The following is a 13,919-nucleotide window of genomic DNA, read 5'->3' as shown; positions in this document are numbered from 1 at the left end:
ACCACTTTTTAAGTGAACAATGTTTTTCAATGAAACAAAAAAACGAAAAAAACTGATCTGATTACAACATAAATAAGTGAATTACCACATAAACATTGTTTTCGTACATTTTCTTTTCTGTAATTTATGTGAGAAGGGGGGAACAGGAGCCACATATATGACCGGGCTCTCACTTGACTAGTGTTTATAATAATTTAAGTATAATTCTATTGATTATATATTTTATTTTACATTATTATTTATATGCATTACTTTGCTCAGAACCAACAATGCTTTTAAAACTCGAAACTTTGTGTTGGTTATTTAAATTTTGCTTTATTTAAAAATATATATTTTCATATTTTTGTACGAGCTAACAAATGTTTTAAAACGCAATTATTTTATGAAATTGACCAAAATGTTCGTGCTACGCAGTATATATTTTTTTAATAAAAGCAATAAGAGGTTTACTTTTCTATAATTAAAATATAAAAAATCACTTGATTATATATCCAAAAATTAGTGGCAATGTTTATCGACTTCTTTGAGAAATATGGTTAAAATGTCGTTTTCATGCCTTTTTGTAACAGTTAAATATATAATATATTGCGTTCAAAGTAACAATTTGATATTACTTTTTTGATTATTATCTACATATTTATTATACATCGTGTGTGTGAGGTAAAAAAGCATACAACGATTACTTTGAAAAGCTAAGTTTGGCCAAAACAACTTTTCTACGTTTCAGTTTACGTAATATAAAATAAAATAAAATGCAATCGCGTTTTATACACGATCTCATTATTGTTATATTATAGAGTAGTTTTTTTACTAAGATGTTAGTCAGATATTTCAATAACAAAGCAACTCTCGAATCATATAGTTACACACAAAGAAATTGCGCGTGATTCATTACGCTGGATTGAAAAGTCATAATATCTGAGTGGGCGGCAAATTCGCCGTTGAACGAATTTCACCGGCTAAAAAAGGAGATACAAGTTTCCTGGCCGTTGGGAATCTCGTCGCGAATTCGAATCTTGCACTTTGATCCGACACATCCAACAGTGGTTACCAAGTCGAAGTGCATTTAATATTTACCCCTTTTTCTAAGAAATGATAATAAAATCCGCCATACGAGTCCCCCCCTTTCGACTGCTCGCGGTTACGGAAATCAATAGCTAAACTACGCAACACAATCCGCAACATCAGAGAAAAATACCAGCAAAAAATAATTTAAAAGTATCGATTATAGCTTTGAGATGTTTTCTAGAAGGTAACTTTAGTTGGATTACATTTGTGTGATCGGTTTACTTATAGCTTGAATAAGATATGTTCACACGTCGAAGGCCATACGAAATCGATGTTTCGAATTAGGAAAAATGACCAGGACTGAACTTTGTGAGTCATATTATCCAACGGACTAAATGTCCTCTCAATGTCACTGCATCTTGTTATGGCGCTATTTCGTAACGTAACGGTTTTAACGTTTAGATAAATTGAGCCAATTGTTGTCATGATAATAGATGATATACATAGATTAACATATGATTATAGGATTTTAAAGAATCCGCAATACTTTAATATAACCTGGTTACGTAATAAGCATCTCGTCATAAAATAATATCCGTACGTTGATAAATCATTCGGCATTCTTCGATTATAGATGTAAAAAGATAATCAAATAAAACATCCGTGAGAGAGATTGGAGCTATAGAAGTTTATTTTCAAATTGAGTTCAATAGCTAACTCATTATTTATATTAAAGAGGAATGCGGAAAAAAAGGAAAAGATAAAAATATAAACATATTTTCCATCTACAGACATCAACCCCTATTTTCACTGAATTGTTATAATTGATTATACCAAATCGAAACTAAATTAAATGAGTTACTAGAAACAAAGCATTAAGCCCCGTCTATTAAGTACAACCCCTCTAATGAAGCAAGATAATGTCTTCCGTGTGAATCATTATATGTAAGACCATTGCGGTCGCTTATCAAAAGTCGACAAAAGATATGAAAGACAATGAGTATTGTTCGACACGTGTCATGAAGACCATACCTAAGGTAGTTGGTGCTTTAGTAGTTAAATGGTTTTCGAAAATCCGTGTGGTGCATTTCTTTGGCCTAAAAGACACTTCATCGTGATCCCAACCGCCTTAGCAAATAAAAATTGTACTTGTTCAAAATTTTTACGGTACACTAATTAAAAAATCGTTTTCACTTTCATTCCTCAAAAATTTATAAACATTCTAAATTTTTTTTTTAATTTAGAAGAAAGAGGAAATCCTCGTCCGAGTTTAGATATTTTTCTAAAATAAAACCGGTATATAATAAAATTAACAAATTAATTTTATCTTACCTCTGATTCCCGTACAAAGGGAATCAGAGGTAAGAAACTATAATGAAATATTGAAAATACGTGGGTTATACAAAAATGATTAAATAAATATGTCTGATTTATTAGAGCCCCTCAAGTTTACTAAAAAGATAGTAATAGATACATATAAAAGTTTGGTTAAAATTGAGTTGTGAGTTACACTAGTAAAAGAACATGTGTTCGAACACGAAGCGAGAGGTTACGAGCGTTAAGTGCGAATTTATGGGCACGTAACCCTAAACAGTCGCCATTGTGTACGCTGGCGTTCGCATCTACAATAGTATGCTTTTATTTGATTAATTAAAAATATAAATAAACTTTGTATGCTAAATATATACTCTTCTAACAAAGATTTTCGTAATTAGCAATCTTATTTTAAAAAATGTGATACATTTTTATTAGGAAAAGTAAAATTTTCATTACGTGTCTAAATGAGAATATATTGTAAGTCAGTGCACAAAAACACCTTTTATTCACCACGTGCTCTGTGATTGATCGGTCGTCCTTGAGGGGCGGTACCGGTATGTGTAAATACACAGGGCGGATTGATTTTTGGTTTTCGAGATTATTATTTTATCGACTCTTTTACTTTATGATTAATTTGTTATAATTCTTGCACTGCTCTACTTGTATTTTATAAGTTTATTTGTTTCAATTGAGTGCTTTTTCTAGTGATCAAATGAATACTGTGTATTTGCTTTGTGCATTGATTAAGAAAAAATAAAATATGTTCGTTTTATTGTAAGTAGCTAATTTTTAATTTTATTATAAAATATTTTTTATTAGCAAGTAGCAAATGGTTAATTTAGTGCAATATTTTTTTTTACTTTACCTTACCTGAGATAAAATAAAAGTTAATTTATCTGGTAAATGTAGCAAAAGTTTTTAGCTAAGTCTTAAACCATTTAAATAGTAAAATCAAAAATATGATTGAACTTCATAAAAAAAAAACAACTATGAAAATACATACATACCTTTTTATAGCGTAATAAATAAATATTTTTAGTTTTAAATAAATATAATTATGCTATTGGTATAAGGAAAAAATAAAATTATGAACTAAACTGACTGCAATGAATTGCTTATCATTAATTGAAAATAAAGTAATTTATTGTTAGTAGTGCCATAAATGTGATAGTAGAATCAATAACAATGTTATATTTTACTGATGTTTGTATTAGTCAGCTTTTTTGAATTGTAAGGTTGAATGAAACGATCATTATTATTTATATCTTTATAAATATATATATAATAGGTCATATGTTTATGATAATTATAATTAGGGTTATCATAAGTTTATTAAACAGGCGCTACAAAAATAACATCTGGAATTTGTTTATATGTACATAATATTTTTATGGAATAGAAATGTTTTATGAATACCTGGATTTAATTAAACAAGTATGATAATATAAATGTGAATTATAAAACTTTTATGATTGTATTTATTTTAGGCAACAAATTAAATGGTCAGAATTTAAATAAACTTTGGGTCAGAATTTTATTAACAGCCTGGTCATAATTATATTATTTAGAAGCAAAATAAATATCAAATGGCGAGAATAAAAATAGCATACAGCAGAATAAAAAATAGGACAATCAGAATTAAAATAATAAATGGTCATAATTTTATTATTTAGGGGTAAAATAAATATCAATTAGTTGGAAAAAAAATATAATGACATTTATAAATATAAATAATTTATTTTAGAAATATGTCATTAGCACCCAAACTGTTGGACAGGTTAGGTGGTTGTTCAGAACATTCAGTACTCCATGAAGGTCTCTCAACGAATCTATTTAATTATATGACGCGAATTATTCAGAGCCACGAAAGAAGCAGGAATAACGACAGAGCGGCGACAAAGAGCACACTTGGCTTGTTGTGTTGACATCTGATAATGTTGCGAGCTCAACTAAACAAATTGGACCTAAAATACTATGAAAAAAAATGATTCTGACATTTGGCAAAATAATTATTACATTTAATATAAATTGTAATCAGCCCATTTAAATTCTGAGTATATAATATTTTTTCTAGCTGCTTATATTCTGAACTGAAAAATATTAGCCTTTGTTTTATTGGGATCTTCATTGGATTTAAATCATATTTCAGAAAAATGTATAGAATATTAGAAGGAATTATTTCATGTAAACAGAAATAAAAATTCATTTCTATGGTTCATAACATATTTTTTATTTTCTAAAATGTGAATACATCTTTTCGTGACACCCTGTATATAATAAAAACAAACGTTTAAAAATCAATTCGTCGTTCATTCGCGGGCATTATAACGGGATTACTTCAAACAATCTGTCAACATTGAAACACGTATAAAAATTTGAAAACTATTTAATCAGATGGAATATAGTATAATTTGGAATTATTAAAATGCCCATAGAAACTAACTACATACATATAATATATACGGTATGTATCGGTTGTAAATTATATATTTATTTTTTACAAAAATCACCATTAGATGGCGTTTGCTTGGCAAATCGGAATCAAATTTTAAACATTCAATAATTCATGCTATAATTATAAATAATACATAAGATATAACACGTTCTTTATAATATAAATTATAATTGAGTGTATAAAAAACAGAATATAATGGATTGAATACATTGTTTTTTTCTATTATACATCAAGTAGTGTCAAATTATGAGTATAATAATACCTTGGTAGTGGAATAATATTGCAAAATAATATATATATATAATAAATCAAGTATATTAACTAATTATTTATTTATACAAATCTGATTTCCTATTTTTGTCGTTGATAGGATATCAATCCTGCAATAAAGCAAAAATTAGGAACATATCAATTGTATATATTGACAATAGATCGGTCATAGCTTAGGTGCTTTAACTACTATTTATTGACTTAAAACCTGTGGCTGTAAAAACTTAAACGTAAGATAATTCAAGCCACATATTTATGAAAAATAAAATAAACTACATGATACACAATATGGGGCAAGAAAGACTGATGGAAGGCAGATAAAAGTAGACATGATAGTAATCATTAGATATTTTTTGCAAGTAAATTTAAACAATTTTCCATTACTACGCATGGTACTAAATACTTTAATCTCAGTTATTATATATATATAAATAAAAAACTGTAAATTTTGGCGAATTGAGATTCTTAAAGACAACGAACAATGTCAATTAAGTTTGTGTTCTATATAGGACTATGAGTCATTTTACTTACTGCCAGAATTGCTACGATAACAATTAATTGAATACAAAATTGGCCTTCTTTTAACATGATTTTATGACCTCAGTGTTACATGAAGGAGCGGGAATATACATGTAGTAATATATAAACAGTTTAAGTCTCATTTCATAGAAAACAATTTGGAAAGAGTTTGAATTTACATTTTAAGGATGTTTTCAGTTTATTATTAGCTGTAAAATATCTTAATGCAATACATTTACAACAAAAAAATTCTTCAGTCTCTCTTAGCCCCTGTTTTACTTATCAGTAGATATACTTATATTTATAAATAAATTTTATAAATAAAAATCAACTAAACATACAAACACCGCGAGAGATAATAATTTACTTATGACTTTTTCAACCGTCGTTAAAAAAAATATCGTTTATCAAACGTTTTCGGTTCAAAAATACTCCGGTTGATAGTAAATGCTTGCGTAACGAGTGATGTCCACCAAAACATAACAAAGCGCTAAAAGAATATGTCACGTCCGAGCGGCGTATCTGTTTGCCACAACGCAGGGATAACTTCTAATCTGTCATATGCCAAAATACGAGCACATCGTGAACGTGCAAAATAAAACGAATACTATGAGAATTATCGCCACCCATGCTGGAAAAGTTCCTGTAAAACAAAACGGACAGAATTAGTATATAAAATATCAAAACTGACGCCAATTTAACTTACTTCGATGAGGTAAGCTATGTATGCAAACTTTATTGTCTACTGATATTGAAACTACTGCGGCTTCCGATCGACTCGTGATCGGCGGACCATCGCCGCTCACAGGTAAAAACTCTAAGCCAGTGACGAACATTGAATGAGCACCAGGAATATGCAAAACTCTCTGAAATTAAATTATTATGTTACATATATTACAAAAAGCATTACATCAATCAAAATTAGGCAGTTTTAGGAATAGATAATAAGACAAAAATAAGTGGTTTTAAATATTTCTCACTTCAAATTAAAAATAGCTACAGAGCAAATCATGAAGAACACAAATAAACAGTTGTGATGAAATTTGTTGCAAGGATTTGCAAAAAACTTATGAAACTAATTGCTTTATTTTGGATTTTTAAGAGCAGTTTTTTTTCTTGTTGAATTAATCCATACGTCACGGTGTCAAGGAACGAAACACGCGATCCGATGGGGTCATTTTGGTCAAAAGTATTTTAATCCAAATATACCCAAAATTCCTAATAGATTTGTTTTATAATGCAATCATATCATTATACATATAACCATTAGTCATAAATTTCGTCATTTTGTTGATATTTAGCAATGATAATTACGGATAAATATGACGAAAAGTAACGCAGGTCCAACCACTCCCAAAGCGCATTGCGGACTGGTGGTGGGATTTTTTTCGACGTTGCGTCGGCTCTGATACAGTATGGCCCAAAAATTACACTCATATAATCAATAGAATTAATTTTTATTTAAGATATATAATTATTGTATATAATAATACGTAAAAATATATTTACAGGATATATTAAAATCGAAGTTCAATAATTATTTTTAGGTTTCAATAAATTCTATTTTTTAAAATAATATAGGTATATTTAAAAAAAAAAATCAAATAAAAAACGAATGCGAAATTCTTACTGATTTAAAAATTACTGATTTTTGAAGCGCTGTTACATTTAGCAAGATCAATCAGTAACGAAATATCCTGTCGAGAACTGAAAGGGATGTGGATTTACCCAAATTATAAAGGGGTATATAAGCTCAAATACGGTCATACTGAATTCAATATCTTCGAACATTTAGCTTCCGAATTGGAATAAATAAGAGTTGACAAATTCACACCAAGCAGAGCAACACTGAGATGATTCTTAGAAGACGTTTTGTCCTTCAATCTGGTTCATATAAGCAACATTAGAGGGCTACTACCAACACTTAAGGTAATCCACTTGGATTATAAATATTTACATGCCGAAGAGTTAAAAAAAAATATTTTAAACTGATATTCTTTGCCCTCAAACATATATTATAAGATTTTAGTAATAAAAAAGTATTAACTTGCAAACTAAACGCAATGTATATGGAGACAGATCCGCTGAACATGGTACCGACGGCCACAAATCTTCCATCGTCTCTGACGGCCAAGGCTGACAAACTTTCTTCCACCACAACGCTTCTAATCAGAGTACCGTCCGTAGGTTTCCAACTCTGAAGTAGACCTTTCTGCTTCCCGCTTCTCCCCAATGGATTTGCAAGTGTGTACAATCGGCAACTGTCTTTTACTTCTTCTACTTTACCAAACCTTTAAATTATAAAATAATTAAAACATAGATAAATTCTAAATAGGAAATAAGAAACATACCTGGAGCGTTTGTATAGGTATTTAATTCCATTCGGGGGCTGACATGCCAATTTAAACACATGTTTTCCGGTGTCCATTGACCAGATCATGGCGAAACTGTCTTTCGAAATGCTGACAAGCAATTTATCATCGGGACTAAAATCCAAGTCGTCCAACTGAAACAAATGACATGTGTAACATATTTGTTACATTGTTGCACAAGATTCCGCATATACCTCTTTAGTATGACCCAACATGTCGAATTTCTTTGTTAATTGAGGAAATTGCCATATTCTAATGTGTCCGTCAGTTCCTCCTGTTGCCATTAATTTACCTTTATGACTGATCCGCACGACTCTTTGTAGAGCATCTGTCCTGTGATACAATTCTTTTATGATGATTTGATTACGAATAGTTTTTATCATTCAGTTATTAATTTCTTACCCAAAGTCAGTTTGTATACTATCAGCTGCCCTTATTTCAAAGTTTATCCTCTTTTCCGTGTAATAGTTGTTAGTGTCTTTACTATCTTTCAGCGGTTCTTCCTCTCTCTCTCTGCTGGTGGTTCTTCGGCGTTTCCTTAAAAAGCTACTTGCGTTTTCGCCTTTCATGCTTCCCCTACGAAGCTCGGTTGCGTTCACTAATTTTAGATTGACGTTGTAGAGTTGACAGTGAGTTTCTTGTCCGGCGACGAGATACAAATGACGGTTGAGATTCACGGCCGAACAGTTCATGACGACGCTCGGGCCGGTCTCGTGCCTGATAATCTCTTCGGCTATGAATCTGTCGCTGTCGTGTGAGAGTTCAAAGATTTCCTGAAATCAATTAAAATATATTGTCTAATATGTATATAAATAATACTATATTTTTTGTCGTAAAGATAAGGTAATTTGATTTTTACTACATTTTTTGTTATAACTATCGTTTTGGCATTTAAAAAAAATGTTCTACATATTTCAATTTTAGTTATTATAATCTGGCATTAAAAATCAAAGTCGCTCTTATCAGTTTTCACATGGTGTTTATGTTTATGTTCATTAATTCTGATATAAACTTATGCTTTTATTTTAAACAAACCTATATATTTGGGTATTATGAAAAATATTAAACCGTTTAAAACTGAAACCGATTTACCGGTTTTCGGTGATCTCCATCTCTTTTGACTCGGTTACTTGGTTTTGTACGATTATTTTTAAATTAAATAGAAAATATTAATTTTTTCTCAAAAATTATAAATAACGCACCAAATTAATGAATAAATTTTTAAGCAGAGCAGATAAAAATACAATAATTATGTAAATGCATAAAAATATATCATTAATTAAAACTGTTCCACAAGATTTTAAATTATTTAAATATACTAAACAGTGTACCGTAAATCTCGAAAAATTATATATAATTACATATTAACAATTAAACCAACGTAACGTGTTTTTAGTGTTGCAAATAATTTTTGTACGAAATTTCGAAATTGGATACATCATGACACGCTTGATGAATTAGTCTTATTAAAATATCATTTTAAAAAAAAAAATAAACTTAATACATATCTTTTTATTTCTAATTTTAATGTCGCTTAATTGTTCGTGGTATTTTTTTAAATATAATAATCTTGTCATTAAATTTGTTTGTGTCCATTATAATATATTTTATTGTAAATTGTTCACAATTTATAATTTATTTTGTATATCTATTATGCAAAAAAATTAATGTATATATTTTCAACTACATTATGCATACCTGGTTATTTTACCATGAACATAAACACATATTTAGACATTATGCAGCTGTGTTACTCAACATTAACCACTGATCAAAAAAGTGATGAAAGTAAATTTATTAAAGGCGAGCAAAGAGCTCAATCCGAGATATGCTGTAAAAAACGATAAAATAAGCTTGAGGTAGTATTATATTATGTATGGGGTTATATATTTTGGCTCGCTGATGGATCTATTAATTTAATTAAAGGTATTTCAAACCAATAAGTGTATGGGAATATTATGGAAAGTATAAGGCTACAATTTCTGTACTGAAAACTAATTTAGAAAAGATGAGGCGTTCAGAGCACAAAGGGTGAAAATAAAGATTATAGCTATATTTTTATCTTACTGAGATTGCCCCTATTTTATGAGAAATTCATCTGCTGCTATTTGGCATTCTGGTTATGAGCACAAAGGGCGAACTCGCTAATATAATATCTATTTTTCTAGTATCTACGCAATAGTTACGAGAGAGATAGTTAATTGTCGACTTCACCCATACATAAAAAATTTAATCTTATTTTCGAAATGGTCATATGTTTAATAAGAAATCAATCAAAGAATTTTGGCACAACACGTATGATTCCTATCCAAAAGTCTACACTTAAGTTAAATTGTATAGCAATTGCACCTGTAAATAATAGTGTTAAATAAAGATATTGTTAATTAGATAAGATCTGTAAAAGATTATAACAAAAAGTCTGGCTACACCCCGAATGAGCGATATTGGTCAGAGGAAAACACTGACATACTAAACCAATTCTGATGTTTCATTCGGAACTTATACTTTACTTCCGACTTGAAATAACAAAAGCTTAGCTGAGCCTGCACAAAGCCGAGCTAGGCAGAATCAACCAAGATGACCCTTATAAGCGCTTTTCACTTTAAGTATTTCCAGGTCCAGCTAAGCAGTCATTTGAATTCACAAGAGTTCAACCCGATCTTCGATACCACTAGGAGACTACGTGACTTAGAACTACAACGAGAACACATTTCAATCTTCCTGTTGATTATAACAGTCAGAGTAGAACAGACGGAAAAAAGATTTTTAAGATTGGTTCAAAACCAACAGGCGGGGAGGCGCTTGCCTCAGGGCCCCAAAGTTGCCATAGCATTTTAAATTAATTATTATAGTTTTCTACAGCAATTTAATATGACATCATGAAAGTTGAATTAATATCCGTAGAAAAAAGCGTATGTTATTTTACTAAGTGAATCACATTTCCGAGAAGCTCCATATTTGTAGCCTTGAGCTTGGTTTGATTTATTGTTTTTTCTAAATATCGCGGACGATAATAAGAGTTAATGGGGTGTTTACGCATGCACATGTATTTCTGATAATGCATGTGAAAACACGGCTTTCATCTTCATTCAGTAACGAAATATTTTTAGTTTGCAAAACGATGATTGAAAATCGTTGATTTAAATTCATCTAAATCAGACATTAATTGCAAAAGATTTTTGCAAAGTTGTGTAAGTTTAAACATTAATAAAAAGAAACAATATACTTTTTTTAAAAAAAATTAAAAATACTTTGTAATCCTAATTACTTTATGAAAGTGTTGCGAGGTTGTCCAAAAATAGATGAAAAATAATATATTCGGTAAGTGGCAAAATATTTAAATTACTATATTTTACGGGCGATTGATATATAATTTCTAATATTTTAAGCCACGAAGCGAATATAAATATATGCATCTGGAGTAAAAGAAAGAAATAGAGCAAGTCATAATTATAGAAAATAAGTTCAAGAATGTGATTCATTAGCGTCTTGATTTCTTTCTGGAGAATCTTGAAGCAGTAAACAACGAATATTGCAAAAGATTCCATCAGGATATGAATATCTGTTTACAGTTTACAGGGAAATGGAATGCTAGCATCTCTACAAATATAAGTTGACGAAAATATATACATTTTAAATTTCACGGTTGACTGAAGTTTATTTATAAATATATTTGTTACTAACAAATAAATATATTACTGACGTGATAGACCTTGATTGTAGATGACAATCATGATAATCATCATCGACAAGTGTAATTTGACAGGAGTAGTATATGTGCGATATAGTCTTACGAATCCGTTGGCGACTCCGGTCTTGGAGGAGCCTCCTCCGCCGGCCACGAGGACGTGTCGGCTGGTGAGCATCTGCAGAGTGTACAGGGGGAAGTTAACCCTGGCCAGAAGGCCGTCGGTGCGTCTCGTCGGCGCCATCGTCTACGCTACTTTTTATTAATCTTACGATACATTTGTTACAATTGGACTAGCTAAACTAATTGCGCGGGCAGTCAGAGTCGAACCTCCAACATGACAATTGTGTCAAAATCCACGCAGGCGTCTCAAACGCGCGTCACCGAACGCCGATTTGCGAACACGCATTATTAAACGAACAGTTTACAATTATAATATTTACTGAAGTGACCACATTTACTGTTTTTTTTTTATTATAACAAGTTTTGAAGCCAAAGAATCAATATAATTTAAAAATGAAGCTGCCCCGAGAAAAAGACATATTATTTTTAAATTAAAAAGATGAACTTTTTAATTGTGGGGATCAGGTCAGTTAGTGTTCTAAAGTGTGAGAGGAGGGGTGGGGGCATTCTTGCTTCTGACAGCACTGACGCGGAAAAGCATTCAATATTATTTCCTTGGCAGTGGTTTAGCATTGATATTAATCGCCGTCGCTCTTTTCTTAAATACTGTAATCTGTAATTAAAATCTGCAGCGGTTAACCTGTGTTTTATTTGGCATTACCACACAATTGCTAAAGTGGTGACTTCTTAACTAAGGTAACCAGACGCCCTCCTTTGAGGAAGAATGTTCTCAAAAATATTATCCTCCTTTTATCCTCGTTCATCAAAAATTTCTAAAAAATTATTTTTGGAAATTTTTAGCAATTTCTTTTCCTCAAAATATTTTAGGAGATGGGCTTTGACAACAATTTTAAAAATGATCGTTTTTTATTTTTTTAGATCCCGCAGCAATAATGACCCTTTTATTTTGAGTGTCCTCATTTAATATTTTCAAAATATAAACACCTTATCTTAATCCTTACGTATTTCCAGTAAATTAATTTGTTGTTAAAGGCCAATAGGAAGTACGTTTCCAAATTTTAAGAATAGTGAAATCCAGCGGAATTCATCACCAGCAGGATGCAATAGAGATCTACTTTATCGACCGTGATATAATCGTAATATATCAGTGTTTATGATGAATGGTGCACGTGGCAGTCTTACAGGAGAGAAGAATTGAGTCTTTTCAAAATATAGTCTTACTTTTTTTCCTTATAAGCATTATAACGATTGATTTATGTTCTTTGCACTTTGTTTTATTATAAATAATATAAATTGTTATTGAATTGTTCCATATCCTGTTTAACAAATAAGAATTTGACGACGGGAGGTGACGGGTGGCAATTAGACACAGATTGAGCCACTGTACTAGTATGTTTATTGACGATAAAGTTACATGTTTATTTACATAGACGGGCTCTCACGCACCCCTGGCGTGAGAGCCCGTCGACATCGACAAGAGAAAAGAAAAACCGTTACACCAGTGTTACTGAAGTGCCTCCAAGTTTTGGGCATAACGAAAATCTGAATAAATACATATAAATAGGTCCTTGCAAAAACATATCCTTTCACTGATCTAAGTAAAGTATGGGGACCTATTTATATTTCTTTATATTTTGTTATGATCAAAACTTGGCGGCACTTGGGTGACACTGGTGTGACGGTTTCTCTTCACTGGCAATCTTCCGGGCATTCCGAGTCCGAATGCCTGAAAGATTAAAAAGTAAAAAGTTAAAGTAAATAAATTATTACTGCAGGGGCTCAATTTGTGTCTAATTGCCACCCGTCACCATCACGTCGCCAAATAGCATGTATTTTTTAATATTGGATGTTACAATATACTACTGCAACGGTTCAATCCGTGTGCAATTGTCATCAAATAAGAATGTACTACTTTTGAAAAAGCTTTTTTTTTTGTAATTTGGACTACCACAATTATGTGATACATATAAATTTTTCAAGACATAAAATCGTTTTTTTTAGTTATAATCGTTTTAATGAGTGCATCTTGTTATATAATATATATTATGTTATTATTAACCACAGTTTTGTTTTGTTTAAAGTTAGTTGGTCTAACAAATCATTAAATTTAATTTTTAGGAATTTTATTGGATGTACAATCAACGTTTGTAATACGATAAGCTAAATGGTTTGCGAACTCTGCATTGAATAGTGACGTTCGCGAGTA

At 30.7% G+C, this 13,919-nt stretch overlaps 1 protein-coding gene across 1 annotated transcript; it reads right to left on the bottom strand.

Moving 5' to 3' along the window:
- Window positions 1-5,749: 5,749 nt before the first annotated feature.
- On the bottom strand, window positions 5,750-12,013 carry LOC148230378 (guanine nucleotide-exchange factor SEC12). Its single transcript, XM_088195610.1, has 7 exons — window positions 11,736-12,013; window positions 8,344-8,714; window positions 8,136-8,274; window positions 7,921-8,075; window positions 7,617-7,860; window positions 6,276-6,435; window positions 5,750-6,212 (listed from the first exon to the last, which is right to left on the bottom strand). The coding sequence occupies exons 1-7, from the start codon at window positions 11,871-11,873 to the stop codon at window positions 6,127-6,129; spliced, it is 1,293 nt and encodes a 430-aa protein (XP_088051736.1). The 5' UTR covers window positions 11,874-12,013; the 3' UTR covers window positions 5,750-6,126.
- Between the last annotated feature and the right edge of the window lie 1,906 nt (window positions 12,014-13,919).

This window comes from Plectrocnemia conspersa, unplaced genomic scaffold, assembly GCF_051122295.1.
Source record: "Plectrocnemia conspersa isolate PC_06_02 unplaced genomic scaffold, ASM5112229v1 ptg000010l, whole genome shotgun sequence".
In the NCBI taxonomy this organism is placed as follows: domain Eukaryota; kingdom Metazoa; phylum Arthropoda; class Insecta; order Trichoptera; family Polycentropodidae; genus Plectrocnemia; species Plectrocnemia conspersa.
This window is presented reverse-complemented; position numbering and strand designations above follow the sequence as displayed.

Excerpts from the sequence above, each read along its gene's own strand:
- LOC148230378 (XM_088195610.1), bottom strand. The coding sequence starts at position 11,873 with ATGGCGCCGACGAGACGCACCGACGGCCTTCTGGCCAGGGTTAACTTC. Across the intron at positions 8,715-11,735 it reads CCGGAGTCGCCAACGGATTC|GAAATCTTTGAACTCTCACA; the intron begins GTAAGACTATAT and ends AATTGATTTCAG. Across the intron at positions 7,861-7,920 it reads TACCTATACAAACGCTCCAG|GTTTGGTAAAGTAGAAGAAG; the intron begins GTATGTTTCTTA and ends TATAATTTAAAG.